The sequence below is a fragment of the Chiloscyllium punctatum genome, chromosome 8 (genome assembly GCF_047496795.1).
Source record: "Chiloscyllium punctatum isolate Juve2018m chromosome 8, sChiPun1.3, whole genome shotgun sequence".
In the NCBI taxonomy this organism is placed as follows: Eukaryota; Metazoa; Chordata; class Chondrichthyes; order Orectolobiformes; family Hemiscylliidae; genus Chiloscyllium; species Chiloscyllium punctatum.
Genome location: NC_092746.1, coordinates 59,323,265 through 59,340,663, shown reverse-complemented (window position 1 = coordinate 59,340,663; position 17,399 = coordinate 59,323,265). Strand labels below are relative to the sequence as shown.

Genomic DNA, 17,399 nt, shown 5'->3' with positions numbered 1-17,399 from the left:
TGCAGCACAGATTCAACAGACTGATACTTCTTGGGACTTGGAAGGTTAAGTTATAAAATCAGATTGTGTTAACTGGATTGTATTCCCTTGAGTACAGACAATTAAGGTTGATTCATCAAGGTCGTAGGACAGGTCGACCATGTGGTTAAAAAGGCATATGGGATACTTGCCTTTATTAGCCAAGCCGTAGTGTTACGAGCTGGGAGGTTATGCTGGAACTGTGTAAAACTTTAGTTCAACCAAGCTAGAGTGTCGTGTGCATTTCTGGAATCCATATTATAGGAGAGATAAGCTTGCATTAGAAAGGGTGCAGATGAGATTTACTAGAACATTGCCTGGGCTGAAACATTTTAGTTATGAAGGAAGTTTGGACAGACTGGAGTTGTTTTCCTCAGAGCAGGGGAAACAGAAAGAGAATGCAATTGAGGTATATAAAAATATGAGGGCATAGGTGAGGTGCTCAGAAAGGAACTTTTCCCACTGAAGGGGGGACCAGGGCACAGAGATTAAATGTAAGGGGCAGGAGATTTTGTGGTGATGTGAGGAAATTTCTTTTCATTCAGAGGTTTGTGGAAATATGGAACTCACTGCATGTGAATGTGGTAGAGGTAGAAATCCTCATTCCATTTCAGGAGTATTTAGATGTGCACTTGCAATGTCAAACAACACAAGGCTATGAGACAAGTGCTGGAAAATGGGACTGGATTAGATAGATGGTTGTTCTTGGTGAGTGCAGACTTGATGAATTAGGGGAACATTTTGGTGATGCAGACCCTTATGATTCTACAACTGAGGTGCACAAATGTTAGAAGAGCCTTTTAAGGGAGATATACTCAGGAGAAAACAAAAAAGGGGGCATAACCTTTAAATTATAGGTGGACCCATTCACAAGTCAAATCAGAGGAATAAAATCAAGGAATTAGAGCAGATTTAGCTGGAGTGCACTGAAAAAGAGTTTATCAACAAAGTGAGTTGAAGACCAATGATAAACATTTAAGAAAACAATTCATGGCTCTTAACAAAAGAAACATTGCAGAGAAAAGAAGGTTTCTAGGAAGATGATAAGCCAACATGGTTAACCAGGGAAGTTAAGGATTGCATCAGATTGAAAGAAAAATAAACGTACAGTGTGGCAAAGATTACTGGTAAACTGGAAGATTAAGAGAGATTTAATAAACAACAAAACATCACCGAAAAGTAATAAAATGGGAGAGAATAAATTTTGACAATAAAGTTGTAAATAACACCAGGATGGTCAGCAAAGATTTCTTTAAATATGTAAAAAGGAAGAGTGAAACCAAAGGTAACACAGCCCCCTTACAGAACAAAGATGGTGAAATGAAATCAGGGAACCAGGAAGTGACAGAGAAATTGCATAAGTACTTTACATCAGTCTTTATTGGGTAAGGCACTGTGTTCCAAAATTACTAAATAATCAAATGGCAATAGGAGGAAAGGAAATAAACACAACACTGACCACTGTAGAAAAAGTGCTTGGCAAACTAAAGACTGAAAATTATCCTCAACTTCAAGGAATGCATTCTGGAATCTGACAGGAAGTAGTTGCATATGTAATAGGTGCACTGGTAGTAATCTTCTATGGATCCTTTGATAGTAGGAAAGTCTGAGAGAATTGGGAAACTGCCAATATAACAAAAACCAAAAGAACTGTGAATGCTGTTAATCAGAAACAAAAACAGAAATTGCTGGAAAAGCTCAACAGGTCTGTCAACATCTGTGGCAAGAAGTCAGTTACCGTTCTGGGGCCAGTGACCCTTCCTCAGAACTGGGGTTTTGGGGGAACAGGGCAATTTCTGTTTTTGTTGCCAATGTAACGACTACATTTAAAGAGGAAGTGAGATGAAAACAGCTATCAGTCAGTTAGTTTAAAGTACTATTGGGAAGTTGTTGGATCTATTAAAAGGAATGCAATAGCAGAGAATTTAGAAATATATATGATCAAGCACAGTCAGCGTGACTTCACAAAGGGAAATCATGTGTGACAACTTTATTAGAATTCATTGAGGAGACAAGCAGAATACATAAGGAGAAGGAATATGATATGGGAAAATGTGAAGTTATGCTCTTTGGTAAAGGAGAACAGAGGAGCAGAACGTTATTTAAATGGAGAAAGACTGCAGAAAACTACAGTACACAGGGGTTTGGAAGTCTTTGTTCATAAATCAAAAAATTCCAGTCTATCAAGTTCTGCAGGATATAGGGAAGGCAAATTGAATGTTGCTACTTATGTCAAAGGTAACAGAGAATAAAAATAAGGGCATCTTGCTCAAAATATACGAGACATTAGTGATACCACAGCAGGAACACTGCAAAAAGTTTGGTCCCTTATCCAAGGAAAGATATACTGGCATTGGAAGCAGCCCAGAGAAAGTTCAAGAGATTGATACCAGATATGGAGAGACATTTTATGAAAAGAGGTTGAGTTGTTTGGGCCTGTATCGTAGAATGAGAGACAAACTTATTGAAATATTGAAGTTTTTTATGGAACTCGACAAATCATATGAGGAACAGTTATATCCCATTTAGGACCAGAAGACAAAGTCTTATAATAAATGGTTGTGCTTTTAAAGCAGAAGTGATGGGGAATTTCTTCTCTCTGAGGTTTGTGAATCTGTAGAATTCTTTACAATAGAGGGCTGTAGAGGCTGGATCATTAAGTATATTCAAGGCTGATGTTAACAGATTATCAACTAGTGGTGGAAAAGGGGCAAATCAGGGGAAAAGGCAGGAGAATGGGATTGAAGATTATGTAAGCAGCCATGATCTCATTAAATAGCACAGCCATTTGATGGTCTGAATGGCCTGCTTGTTCTCCTACCTTTGACGGTCTTATGTCCAGATGCATTTTTCACACAAAGCTAACTAGAAATTTCGAACACTGTCCCCCATGAGGCTGTGACTGATAGGGAAATTGGAGCTTTCAGGGGTAAGATAGATAGTTTTTGGTTTGGTAAAGATATCAAGGCAAAAGCATGAAAATGAAATCAAGGAGCTGATAAGCTGTGAGCGAATTGAGAAGTGGAGTCAGCTAGAGGAGCTGAATGTTCTGGCACTTTTAATATTTCTATATAAAACCACTGAAATTGAGCACTCCAAATTGACTGCACATTGTAAAACTTTTACTGCCAAGCATGAGTAGTGGAGTGACATTTGTTTAAATTGAATAAAAGTACATTGACATGAAATATATGGCAGCACCAAATGCGAGCACAAGCATGTTAATTCTTGGTACTGCTCCATTTCATCACAAAGGCTGTGCTTTCTGTTTAATATCAAAATTGAAAACAACAAACAAAGACAACCCTGCTGATGCTTGAAGACCTTGATTCCAAATAAAATGTTTCTAAAGCTAATGTAATCTCAAACATTGGTGCAGCATTTAACCCAGCTCACTGAACTGTCTAATAGCTTTTCCTTACTAAGGTTTTTATTTCCTCTGCAGCTGAAGTCAGCTGCTAGAAATTAGATATCTCATTTGCGTCTGAATTCGATTATACCTACTCCAAACTCTTCAGTCATTTTTGCTTTATTTTTCTTCTTCAAAATGAAGAAACTATAGAGATCAAAAGTGCATTAGTATTCCCTGTCATTGTTTCTGTACTGTGAAGTACAGAGCAGATTTATTGCTGGAAAAGTAATGAAGTTATCACTGTATATCCATCTGCTTCTTGGGATAAATAGAATGTCAAGTCACGACTATGTTGTTTTGGCTATAACCCAATTCTTCAAGTTCTTACTGGTACAACTATGTATTTAAGACCCAGCGAAAGTATTTTTCCACTTCATGCTGTACGATTACACCCACATGTAAGGAATAGCTAATCAGAGTCCTGACCGGAATTTATCACTAACTAGTCTAACCATTGTATAAATAATCCTGACTGCCCTCGCAGAGGCTAGGCATTGTGAGTACACTCCTTTTCTGCATCTGGTTTAGTTACTGTATTTCAATGTGTCCTTTAAAGTATTGGAGTGTTCTGCTTGCGATGTTTTCCCCATTGATGCTTGAGGCATCTGGGCCGATCCGCTGCTTGCCCTGCACCGAAGAGAGGTTGGCACACTGCCCACCCGTGGATACTACATGCACAGAGGAGTTGGTGAGGGAGCCAGGCTGTGGCTGCTGTCGGATATGTGCCCTATCTCATGGCCAGCCATGTGGGGTGTACACAGCACGCTGTGGTGCAGGTCTTCGCTGTTATCCCCAGCTCGAGGAATCCAAACCTTTGGAGACGCTCATGCAAGGACGGGGCATTTGCATGGAACTACTTGAGGTTGAAAGGATTCAAGCAATACAAGCAGGTAACCAAGATAATTACATTTGCAATGCAATGATGGGAAAGATGAAGCTAATATGAAATAATTTCTTTGTTACTAATATTTGCGCAGTAAATTATTCATTAGGATATTAACAGCAAGATTTATTATGATTAATTACATAACGTACAGTTGTTGGTTAAATTGCATTTTCATAATATTTAAAGACGTACTGTTCATATGTTAGCCCAAAGTTCTGATAAAACAAAACGGGTTTGTGTAGAAAGTAAATGTATCTTTATGATCTGGGCAATAATTATCCCTGAACTGACACCTCAAAATGATATTATCTGACCATCAACAACTTGCTATTGTAGGAGCTTGCTGTGTACAAATGGACTAGTGCATTTCTTACATTAATAACAGTGACTGTAGTTGGAAAGTGTCTCATTGCTTGTAAACATTGAGTTGTCCAGTGATCAGGAGAGGTGCTATTTGAGTGCAAATCTTGCATTATTTTTATAAAGCATTTGGTGAAGTGTTTCCAGTTTGAAACAATTACATATTGTAAAAAACTGCATGAAGAGTTATGAATAGCCTTTTGTGTTTGAAGCCTTGATCTTGTTAATGTTTAACTTCAGAAGTATTTTTCTTATAGATTTATATGTTTCTGATGACAATACATCTTCTAAATCAAGCCTCATTTGCTGCATATCAGAAAAAACATCAGAAACACACACTTAACGAGTAGAACTATGATAGAGGGTAGAATACTCAATACTTCTACGTGCAATACAGAATCTGCATAATTCTATAATTAGCTACAAAATAAAATCACAATCAAGGAACATTTCAGTTTATTTACAATATCACTAATTTGATAAAAAGGAGATAAAATGTGATATGATCTACTTTATCATTCCCACCAACTATATACTTGAGTCTCTCACATTTGAGTTATTTGATTTTTTTTCCCCACAGGTAGTGAAATCAGTATCGTACTGTTATCATTTACATACACTTGCAGAGTTCACTCATACAGCTCTTTCTCTGTGCAAACCATGGCACGAGGAATGTTTAATGGAACAGTGCCATAAAGTCATAAGCTGCACGCTAAATAAAAGAAAGAAAAGCAGACATTTTTGTTTAATATATTTTAAAATTATGATCTCTGGGGGAGCCAAATTAGAGCCAGATGCTTTTCAAAAGTTTGTTTATAGTCAGAAAAGATTAGCACAATGTTTCTGTTCATATTAAATCCTGTTATGGTATTATCCATTCCTCATCTCACCCCATGTATACACACACAGCTGGAACAACATGGCATTCACCAGCATTTTATGCAATCTCAGACTTTAAGATGAAAGGTGCTGATCCATACAAAGATATAAGGATCTCCCAAATGACAAGGATTTCCAAGCCTCTTTCCACTATGGTAAAAAAAATGATCAAGACTCACTTGCATATATTTCATTTAAGAGTTGGGGATCTGCCTAAGTTGCAAAATAAGTTGAGACAGCCAGGAAAGTGGACACCAAGTGCCAGCAAATTATTTGAAATAATTTTAAAATATTAAGACATGTTTAAATATATCAACTCATGTAAATTTGGTCAAATTTCAATTGAACTGTCTGCAATGACAGTAATACATAATGTTGGAAATGAGCTGTTTCAAAAGGGATTAAAATAAACGTATTGCATATCAAGGGTATCAAGGGTTAAACACGTCAACCTAAGGATGGCCAATCTAAGATGAGCAGGGAATAAAGGAACCAATTGGGACTCCTCACTTAACTGTGGTTTTGAACTTCTGGTTGCAAAAGTTTGAGTTTGAATCCCAATTTGTGCTGGGTCAGTTGGTGATGCCAACTGACTGCAACAAGATATAGGCCAACAGAATAGGCATACAAATGCCAGATGGAATCAAATGCAGAGAGGCGTGGAGTGCAGCATTTAAGCACAAGTTATATAGAATAATAATAATGACCAAGGGGCACTGTTTTCAACAGAGTCAGGAACAGGGTGAGCTGCAGGTGTTTATCTTTTAATAGTGGCAGGACATACTGGAGAGTGTGTCGGCCATGTATGTGAGATATTGGATTTCCTAAAGAATTTTGCTGACAAAATGTCTAGCTCTGATCCCTGCACGGTTGCAGAGAAGGTTTGTCAGAATGGCTCCAAGAATGAGGGCATTTAACTTCAAGGTTCAGCTTGAGAAATTGGGAGTTGTTCTATTTGTACCAAAAGAGATTGAGGAAAGATATGGTTGGGATGCATTAGATTATCACAGGTTTAGATAAGGTAGATTTTAAAAAACAGATATTTTCATTAACTGATTCTGTAAGGACTAGGAAACAGGTTTATGGATTTGGGCAACAGATACAGAATCCCAGAACTCTTTTCAGAGAATTATTGCAGCACAGAAGGAAGTCACTCAGCATAATATGTCTGCACCAGCTTTCTGAATGAACATTTCACCACATCATACTGTCCAGCAGTGAATGTATTCTAAATTTTAATTACTCACTGAATGAAAAAGCTTTCTCTTGTGCCAATTTTGCTTTTTTTGTCAAGTACTTTAAATCAGTTGATCAGTTGATCAGTTCATAAGGAGGAAAAGTTTCTCACTCTCTACTCCATTCTGATCCTTAATAATTTGAAACACCTGTACCAGATCTCTTCAGACTCTTCCCCAAGAAAAACAATCTTAACTTTTCTAATCTGTTATTGGAGTTCTTCATCCCTGGAAACATCGTTATACATCTCTTCTGCATTCTTTGTAGTGCATTCGCATCCTTCCTAAAGTGTAATACTCAGAACTGGGTGTAATACTCCAACTAAGGCCAAACTAGTATTCCACAGCAGTTTAGTGTTCATTTTTCTCTGTATGAATTTAATCTGCCACCTGTCCATCTATCGATACTTTATCTGTCTACATTTGAAGTTCTACCCCATCTTTCTCAGTTTGCAATTATTCTAAGTTTTGTATCATTCATATGTTTTGAAATGATGTTCTGTATATGCTAATAAAAAGGCCAAAGTCATGAATATATATCAGGAACAAAACAAGGCTCCCAACACTGACACATAGGGGACTTGACTACATACATTTCTTTGGCTTGAACAGCATCCATCAACCACCACACTCTGTTTCTTGTCACTCAGTCAATCCTGTATCAGTGTTGCCAATATCCCTTATATTACATGAGCAATATGTGCTATAACTTTGTTCACAAGTCCATTGTGCAATACTGTATCACATCCCTTTTGTAAACCCAACATATCAACAGTATTGCCTTATCAGCATTCTGTTAATTCTTCAAAAAAAAACTTCAGCAATTGATTTAATTACAACATAACTTATGAAATCAATGTTGTCTCCTCGCATTTGCCCATGTGACTATTGATTATTGTTCCAAGAACCTTCCCTATGACCAATGTCAAACTGTTTCTCCTTTGCACTCTCCATGCTTAAATCACAGATTCATTTGTGACAGGATACTGCAACTGTGCAGTTATGTCAGTGTGAGATCTTACATTTCACTGATCTATTTGGCAAATCTTCTAGTAGAAAGTGAGGACTGCAGATGCTGGAGATCAGAGCTGAAAATATGTTGCTGGAAAAGCGCAGCAGGTCAGGCAGCATCCAAGGAACAGGAGAATCGACGTTTCGGGCATCAGCCCTTCATTTCCTGAAGAAGGGCTGATGCCCGAAACGTCGATTCTCCTGTTCCTTGGATGCTGCCTGACCTGCTGCGCTTTTCCAGCAACGCATTTTCAGCTCAGGCAAATCTTCTAGGTCAGGCTCCTTTTGATACATATGAGTGATGTGTGATTATTAAACAGTCACTCCAAATGGATCCCAGAACTTTCATGAAGGACTGGTGTGACTGAATAAATTCATGTCCCATTTGGGTTTTTGGTTTGCTGGCAGCAGACCACCATTGTATCATTTATTGAAAGCTGGGTCCAGATGGAAAGACACCACTGCAAATGCTTGGAGGTGGCCTCCCAATAATACAACAGGGGTTCCAAGAGGACATTGAACTGCCAAGCTCACCCATATCTATATAGCCACTGATGTAGCACAGAATGCGAAACCATTCCTCAAATATTGGTTGTGTTATCAACACTTCTGCAGTTGATTCCAAAGCTAAATTTCTTTTCAATTGTAAGACAGTTGCACTGATTATGTTCTTTGGTATTTGCATAATGTTTTGGAATGCCTGTTTACTTCCATCTACAGCATTACCAAATTTTGTGCAGCAGTTGTATAGATAGGTCAATATGTAAAGCTTAATTATTGTCCTTCAGTCAATTTTCATCAAGCCACTACCTTTTTTTTAACAATTAAGTGTTCTTCACATCAAAGTGTTCATTTGTTAAACATTCTCTTTGCAATATTTTGATGTTGTCAGATTCTTTTTAAACTAAAACTGAACATTTTCTTTTTCTGTGTTGCCAATGCTTTTAAATTTTGGGATTTGATGGGTTTGAATCTGATAAAACTCATGACCTAACACAGAATCGAAGAATTATTACAGTTCAGAAGAAGGCCATTTGGTCCTTCCTGTCTGCATCAGATCATGATAGGAGTGATGTAGCTTATGTCATTTCTCCAGAGACTTCCATCTTCTTCTGTCTCAGGTAACAATCCAATTTGCTTTTGAATGAATACCTAGTGTAATTGAAGCTATTGAAGTAGCAAATGCAATAAAATGTATAATATGTGTGGAACTGCTTACTTAAGAATTAGAATTCCTAATGTGTGGAAACAGGCCCTTTAGCCCAGCAACTCCACACCAGCCCTCTGAAGAGTAACACACCCAGACCCATTCACCTATTACTCTGCGTTTCCCCCTGACTAATGCACCTAACCTGCACATCCCTGAACACTATGAGCAATTTAGCACAGCCAATTCACCTAGCCTGCACATCTTTGGATTGTGGTAGGAAACCCACGCAGACACTGGAAGAAAGTGCAAACTCCACAAAGACAGTCGCCCGAGGTTGGAATCAAACCCGGGTCCCTGGCACGATGAGACAGCAGTGCTGACCACTGAGCCACTGTGCCACTTAGTCAGTTGAGGTTTCATGAGTATGAGTCAGCACCTTGAATGTTTAAAGCTAATTTTTCTTAAACATTTGAATTCATCTGCAGATATATTTCTTATCAGTTATTAACATAAATGGAATCAATTGTATTTGTAGAAGAGGCTGTGTGAGCAGGTTTTGTAGTCCATCTGCAACAAAGTGCAAGGACTGCCTAAGAGTCATGTCATTTTTCACCATTTGAATTCATGAGACACTTCATCTTCATTTTGCAAAGTGACTTTCACAATGTTTCCAGTTAGTGAAAACAGGATTCCAATTTATTTAACGATTCACAACAATTTTTGAATAAACACATGTCTTCAACAGAATATTTTTAATTGTGCAGAAATGGCCCTGACCAGAACTACCCATGTTAATTTCTGTTGTGCTTCATTGGAAGACTGAATGTTTGAAGTACACATTGCAGTTGCTATCAAAATAAGCTACATGTGTTTTATGGCAACAATGTCATCGCCAGTGCTGCGTGCTTCCCTGTAAGTTGCACAATCTGTTCCAAAATGTTACACCTCATTACTCAAATCTTTTTCTTCACCTGCCATCCTAAACAATGAAAATAACATTTGGATGGCCCCAGTGGATTCAATTACTTTTGAAAGGTATTCACTGTTGTAATGCAGAACAACGTGGCCACCAGTTTAGACAAAGCAAACTGTCATGAGCAACAAGCCAATAATGGTCAGAGCATTTGCTTTCTATGGATGTCGGTTAAGGGTAAAATACTGTTGATGGCAATAATGGATCTAAATGAGCTACAAAGATAGAAAAACAGAAAAAATCATACATTATGATAAAATGATACTGAAGATATTAAATTATGTAAAAAAAAACATGATCCTGTTTTAAAAATCTTAAAGATGTTAAAGGAAAATAACCAAAATAGCTTAAGGTATCTTAACAGATTTTGTTGGATGTAGAGATTAATGATATCATAGATTGCATCTTTTCATGTGGCCTTTGCTGAGATTATTGGTGAATTATTCTGGGTATTGGAAATCTTCAGCTTCATTTGAAACAATTGAACTCAGCAGAAAAGGAAATCTGGCAAGTTAAGAAGATGTCAGTTGATAATTGCTTATCTTGCACTACAGCCCCAAATCAATTTCCCCCTACAAGTGTGGTTCAACACAAGCTGTCTCAGTACTACACTTATGAGCTTCTCTAATGAAATGTAACAATTATGGTAACCAGATTTATTTGTTTAGCATCAATATTTTTCTTAAAAAAATGATTTTCATGGTTAGTGCTGTCAGCCTTGAACAGTCACTTAATACTAAAATGTTGCTAATTTTGATAAAGGTGCAAACTGCTGATTGTTACATAGCTCCAATTGAATTGGGTGATCCGAATCAGTGGAGCCTGAACTCTGTCCTGAATGAAGGTAGCTGGACAATTGGTCTTAGCTGAATCGATTGTTTGCTTTAATGTGTTCTTCTATAAATTCTTTCAGCAACAAGTGTTATTGCTTAGAGGTTTGAAGTATAGCTGTCATAAATGTTTACGAAATGTTTCCTGTTCATGAAGATTTGATAAAGGGTTAACTGATTATTCAAACCCTGAAATCAACATAACTCTAAGTTAATCATCACCTCATCCTGTCTACCTTAGTTAGTCATTTACCTGAACTTCTCTCATTTTAAATATCCCTCAATGCACAAAATAGTTGTTTCATTTCCCCCTCTGACCCCAAGTTGGCAGACATTAGGTCTCCTCTAAGGTCTCCCCAAATGTCATTAGATATTCAGAGGCACATAAAGACAATACACACACACACACCCGACCCAATGTTTCTTCTCTCTGACAGTGTGGAAAGTTAAATCTATAATCTACCCTCCCCCCACTTGTTATTGGCTCCAAAAATCAATAGTTCAATGAGCTGTGTTGCTGCGTCAAAGGAAAGCATTTCAGTTTTCGATTTTTCTTCTCTGATGTCAATCCGCTTTGCAAAATATATAGCAAGTTTGATTAACCTGTTGTTAATTTTAATTATTCAGTCAGATACATATTAAGCCCAAATCAAATGAATTGATTATGATTAGGGCATCAGGCCCTTGTATGTCTACTTGTCTGACAGTACAGAATGTCACTCTGCAACCAAATCACATTTGGAGGGCAAGGGACACTTTAAACATTTCATGAGTATCGATTTGAAATGCTTAGAGTTAGATGTATGTGGATGTTCAATTTTGTATTTAATATCAGAAAATGTTCAAGTTTTAAAATGAGCATTGTTTCATTCTTTTCTCAAATTTACCTTTTATCAAGAAGACAACTGTGCTATTAGCTGAAATAAAACGTTGTTCTTTTTTGTGGTTCGTGTTCATATAGCAGTTTTAGTATTCCAATGCAATTATTGTTTATTTAGATTGCGGTCCAGTTTTTAATTTTTATTTGGATCATTGACAGTTATAGATTGAGTTGCTGCAAACAAAGTGAAGAAATGTACATCATTTGGACATGTCTTTCTATTTGCTGGTTTCAGAGAAACAAAACATTCCATGGAGGCATGAAAGGGAATTGTGGTATTTGTACCAGACAATAATTAGGTGGATGCAGTATAGCCTTTGCCATCATACATGAGCAGATCTGAAGGCACATTTCCCCCTAAACAATGCCATGTTGAGGAATATTTCCAAGTATTTAATCCCTTGCCAAATGAACCTACTCCACTTTGGTTAGTCACAAGCCAGAGATCCTCATGAATATTTGGGGATGTTTGACTTTTTCAGGGGTAATCTTAGAAGTACTTCCACTATCATGTTGTTGATGTCTGCCTCAGACTGAGTTCTGGGAAGTACAATTGCTTTGGGGGATTTGTATTGGGTTCACCCGTGGCACGTCCTATCCAGTGGTGCTGTTTTTGACTGACGAACACCTCTAGTCAAAGTATGGACCTTTCATGCTTTGGATTTGGAAGAACTAGTGAAGGCAATGCTGGCGGAACTTGTCCAATACTTTGAGGTAACTGTTGTAGGTGTCCAAATTTCCAAAAGTATAGAAAAAAACAAGGAAGATTTTCTGCTGAATGGCAAAACTAAATTTAAAGCAGGATCTCAATAATGATGTTTTCCAGATATAGACTAAAGCAAGTGCAATTTGACTTGGGCAAAAAGATCAGGAATGTTAATATGAAGGAGTGAAAGATGGTAGCAATGGGTGATGCAGTTCAGAGTTCATTGGGAAGATCTTTGGTGGAGTGATGAGCCATGCCACTAGCAACTGCAACTTGGCTGGACAAAGGCCATAGCAGAAAGCATATAAAGGAATGTACTGAGAGTTTTAAATTCAAGAAGTAGTGAAGTATTTGGCAGGATACAATTGACATTAAAGATAATTTACAAAAGGGCTAAAAGCAAAGGTCAGCATAGAACTGTTCATATATAGGGAATTTTAAAAAGTTCTGGGAAAAAAATAATACACTACTAGACAAAAATAGAGAAGCAATGATAAATTGGACCATATTAAATCATCTATCTGTTAGGGAACAAAGCATAGCCAGCATTAGAGGCAAAAATTAAAATTGAGTAATAGGGCTATCATAGATATGGTACAGACAGAATGAGATTGATCATTTAATATTTCAGGCTGTAATATATTGTTATGACCAGGTGATGAGGAAAGAATCAAGCCACTCCCCACACATTGCTATATTAGCTGCATAGCGGTTTTTTAAGTTAGGATTACCATCCTTTAATTAAAAAGAAATTCTGATATATTTCTGTCAAATGTACTGAGATACAGTGATAAGTGTTGTTTTGTGTGCTGTACAGTCAGATCGTTCCATACAAAGTGCATCAGGGCAGTAGAACAGAGTACAGTGTTACAGCCGCAGAGAAGGTGCAGAGAGAAATTTAAGAGGTCAATTTAAATATCTGATAACAGGGCTGGGGACAAACTATTCTTGAAGCTGTTTGCATTTGTATTTCACATCTGCCCAACAGAAGAGGGTGGAAAAGAGTATAACTGGGGTGGACAGGTCTTTGATTATGTTGGTTGATTTCCCAAGGCAACAGGAAGTACAGATTGAGTCAATGAATGGAATGAGTTTGTGTGATGGACTGGGCTGTGTTCACTGCTCTCTGTAATTTCTTGCTATCTTGGGCAGAACAGTGGCCATACCAAGCTGTGATGCATCTAGATAGGATGCTTTCTATGATGCAAGGATAAAATTCAGTAAGAGTCTTTGTAGACATGCTGAGTTTCCTTAGCCTCCTGAGGAAAGAGAGGCATTGTTATGTAATTCAATAGTTAAAAATGAGGACCTAAATTGTGAGTGAAAAATGGGGAATTTTGTTGCTTAGATTAGATTAGATTAGATTACTTACAGTGTGGAAACAGGCCCTTCGGCCCAACAAGTCCACACCGCCCCGCCGAAGCGCAACCCACCCATACCACTACATTTACCCCTTACCTAACACTACGGGCAATTTAGTATGGCCAATTCACCTGACCTGCACATCTTTGGAGTGTGGGAGGAAACCGGAGCACCCGGAGGAAACCCACGCAGACACGGGGAGAATGTGCAAACTCCACACAGAGAGTCGCCTGAGGCGGGAATTGAACCCGGGTCTCTGGCGCTGTGAGGCAGCAGTGCTAACCACTGTGCCACCGTGCCACCCACTAATCCAAGAAAAAGAGTAAAACATGACATCAAACACTTAAACATCGATATAAAATTTGAAAGATGGGGAGAGGATCTAGTCTGAAATGTAAGGTAAAAGAAAATGCAGAATCAAATCTTTAGAGTCCTTGAGGTGTTTGGTTTTAACCTGAGGTTATGTTTAGCTGAGGTCTTGTGTTCTCAGCATCAACAATATTTGTAGACATTTTTGAGTACTCACTAAATGCATGGTTCTCCAATCTACCTTACTGCAAGACATTGTTTTTCAAGACATTGAAAGAAAACAGAGAAAAAGGATGTCTCCCAAAATCACTGTTACAAATCCACTTTATTCCTCTCTGCCCAGCCCAAAAGCAATTACTTGAAATATATTTATTTGTATATTCCCATGTGTGGCTTAATTGTTTTTGAAACTGAAGCTGATTTTTTTTCATCCAAACATAAGAAACTTACATAATTCAGGTGTAATTCAAACAGTAGATAAAGATTTTAAGTTTCAAAGCCTTTTGATGACAATATCCATTTTGGAAAAGACTGGTCCTTATTCATTGATGGCTTCATGAGTTGGTTCTACCTGAGGTCAGTTGTTGCTGTGGCAATTTTAGGCGTCTTTTTCTTTCCCTTTCAAAATCAATTTAAACTAGTATGGCAGGAGAGTGGGAACCTGAGCTATATATCGGTGGTGAGAGTTGATGGAGATGAGGCAATAGCAAGAGGTAGCGCAGCCAGTGGGAAGGAATTTCCTGGGAAAGAACCAAGGGATCAGTTAAAGTGTGTTTGCTTTAATGCAAGGAGTACCAGGAGTAAAAGTGATGAGCTTAGAGCATGGATCAGTACCTGGTAGCATGATGTTGTGGCCGTAACAGAGACGTGGGTTTCTCAGGGGCAGGAATGGTTGCTGGATATTCCAGGGTTTAGAACATTTAAAAATAGGGAGGGGAGAAAAAGAGGAGGGGGTGTAGCATTACTAATCAGAGAGGGTATCACAGCTACAGAAGTTACTATTGTCGAAGAGGGTCTGCCTACTGAGTCGGTGTGGGTGGAAACTAGGAACAGCAAGGGAGCAGTCACCTCATTAGGGCTTTACTAAAGGCCCCCCAAGAGCAGCAGGGAGATTGAAGAAAGCATAGGTCGGCAGATTTTGGAAAAGTGTGAATGTAGTAGGGTTGTTGTAATGGGTGACTTTAACTTTCCCAATATTGATTAGAACCTCCTTCGAGCAGATGGTTTGGAAGGAGATGTTTTTATAAGGTGTTTCCAGGAGGGTTTCCTAACTCAGTACATTGATAGGCCGACAAGGGGAGAGGCCATTTTGGATTTGGTACTCGGCAATGAGCCAGGGCAGGTGTCAGATCTTGCGGTGGGAGAGCATTTTGGTGATAGTGACCACAACTGCCTTACATTCTACATAGTTATGGAGAAGGAGAGAAACAGGCACAATGGGAGGATATTTAATTGGGGAAAAGGAAACTATGATGCTATCAGACGTGAGTTGGGAAGCATGGACTGGGAGCAATTGTTCCATGGAAAGGGCACTATAGACATGTGGAGGCTGTTTAAGGAACAGTTGTTGCGAGTGATGGATAAATATGTCCCTCTGAGACAGGCAAAAAGGGGTAAGATAAAGGAACCTTGGATGACGAGAGCGGTGGAGTGTCTCATCAAAAGAAAGAAGGCAACTTTTGTAAGGTGGAGGAAGCAAGAGTCTTGCTCAGCTCTAGAGGATTACAGGCAGGTGAGGAAGGAGCTCAAAAATGGTCTGAGAAGAGCCAGGAGGGGGCAAGAAGTCGTACCTGAGGACTGGAGGGAGGCAAATGTAATTCCTCTCTTCAAGAAAGGAAATAGGGAAATCCCTGACAATTACAGGCTAGTTAGTCTCACGTCTGTCATCTGCCAGGTGTTAGAAAGGATTCTGAGGGATAGGATTTATGACCATCTGGAAGAGCATGGCTTGATTAAATGCAGTCAACACGGCTTTGTGAGGGACAGGTCATGCCTCACAAACCTTATCGAGTTCTTTGAGGATGTTACTAGACAAGTGGATGAGGGTCAAGCAGTGGATGTGGTGTATATGGACATCAGCAAGACATTTGATAAGGTTCCCCATGGTAGGCTCATTCAGAAGGTCAGGAGGAATGGGATACAAGGAAATTTAGCTGTCTGGATACAGAATTGGCTGGTCGACAGAAGACAGCAAGTGGTAGTGGAAGGAAAGTATTCTGCCTGGAAGTCAGTAGTGAGTTGTGTTCCACAGGGCTCTGTTCTTGGGCCTTTTACTCTTTGTAATTTTTATTGATGACTTGGATGAGGAGATTGAAGGATGGGTTAGCAAATTTGCAGACGACACAAAGGTTGGAGGTGTCGTTGACAGTATAGAAGATTGTTGTAGGCTGCCGCGTGACATTGACAGGATGCAGAGATGGACTGAGAGGTGGCAGATGGAGTTCAATCTGGATAAATATGAAGTGATGCATTTTGGAAGGTTGAACTTGAAAGCTGAGTACAGGATTAAAGACAGGATCTTGGCAGTGTGGAGGAACAGAGGGATCTTGGTGTGCAGGTACATAGATCCCTTAAAATGGCCACCCAAGTGGACAGGGTTGTTAAGAAAGCATATGGTGTTTTGGCTTTCATTAACAGGAGGATTGAGTTTAAGAGCCGTGAGATCTTGTTGCAGCTCTATAAAACATTGGTTAGACCGCCCTTGGAATACTGCGTCCAGTTCTGGTCGCCCTATTATAGGAAAGATGTGGATGCTTTGGGGAGGGTTCAGAGGAGATTTACCAGGATGCTGCCTGGAATGGAGGGCTTATCTTATGAAGAGAGGTTGACTGAGCTCGGACTTTTTTCATTGGAAAAAGAGAAGGAAGAGCGGGGACCTAATTGAGGTGTACAAGATAATGAGAGGCATAGATAGAGTTGATAGCCAGAGACTTTTTCCCAGGGCAGAAATTGTTAACACGAGGGGATATAGTTTTAAGCTGTTTGGCAGAAAGTATAGAGGGGATATCAGAGGCAGGTTCTTTACACACAGAATTGTGAGAGCATGGAATGTGTTGCCAGCAGTGGTTGTGGAAGCGATGTCATTGGGGATATTTAAGAGACTGCTGGACATGCATATGGTCACAGAAATTTGAGGGTTCGTATATTAGGTTTACCTTACATGAGGATCAATGGTCGGCACAACATCGTGGGCTGACGGGCCTGTTCTGTGCTGTATGTTCTATGTTCTATGTTCTAATTTTAAGTGCCTGATGGTCCTAGGTATTGAAATCAGATGATGGAAGTCAAAAATTGTGAGTCCATATTTTATAAATATTTGCAGAAAAAACAGAAAAGAAGTAGTAAACTGTACTTGTCACAATCAGAAACAGGAGAATGCCAAAAAAAA

General features: G+C 38.9%; 1 protein-coding gene across 1 annotated transcript in view; it reads left to right on the top strand.

Moving 5' to 3' along the window:
• Nucleotides 1-3,827: 3,827 nt before the first annotated feature.
• The window catches only part of LOC140480586 (insulin-like growth factor-binding protein 4), a 92,858-nt gene continuing 79,286 nt past the window's right edge, over nucleotides 3,828-17,399 (top strand). Inside the window, exon 1 of the mRNA XM_072575638.1 lies at nucleotides 3,828-4,320. Coding sequence (XP_072431739.1) covers nucleotides 3,972-4,320 — 349 coding nt within the window. The 5' untranslated portion in view covers nucleotides 3,828-3,971. The remainder of the gene's footprint in view (nucleotides 4,321-17,399) is intronic.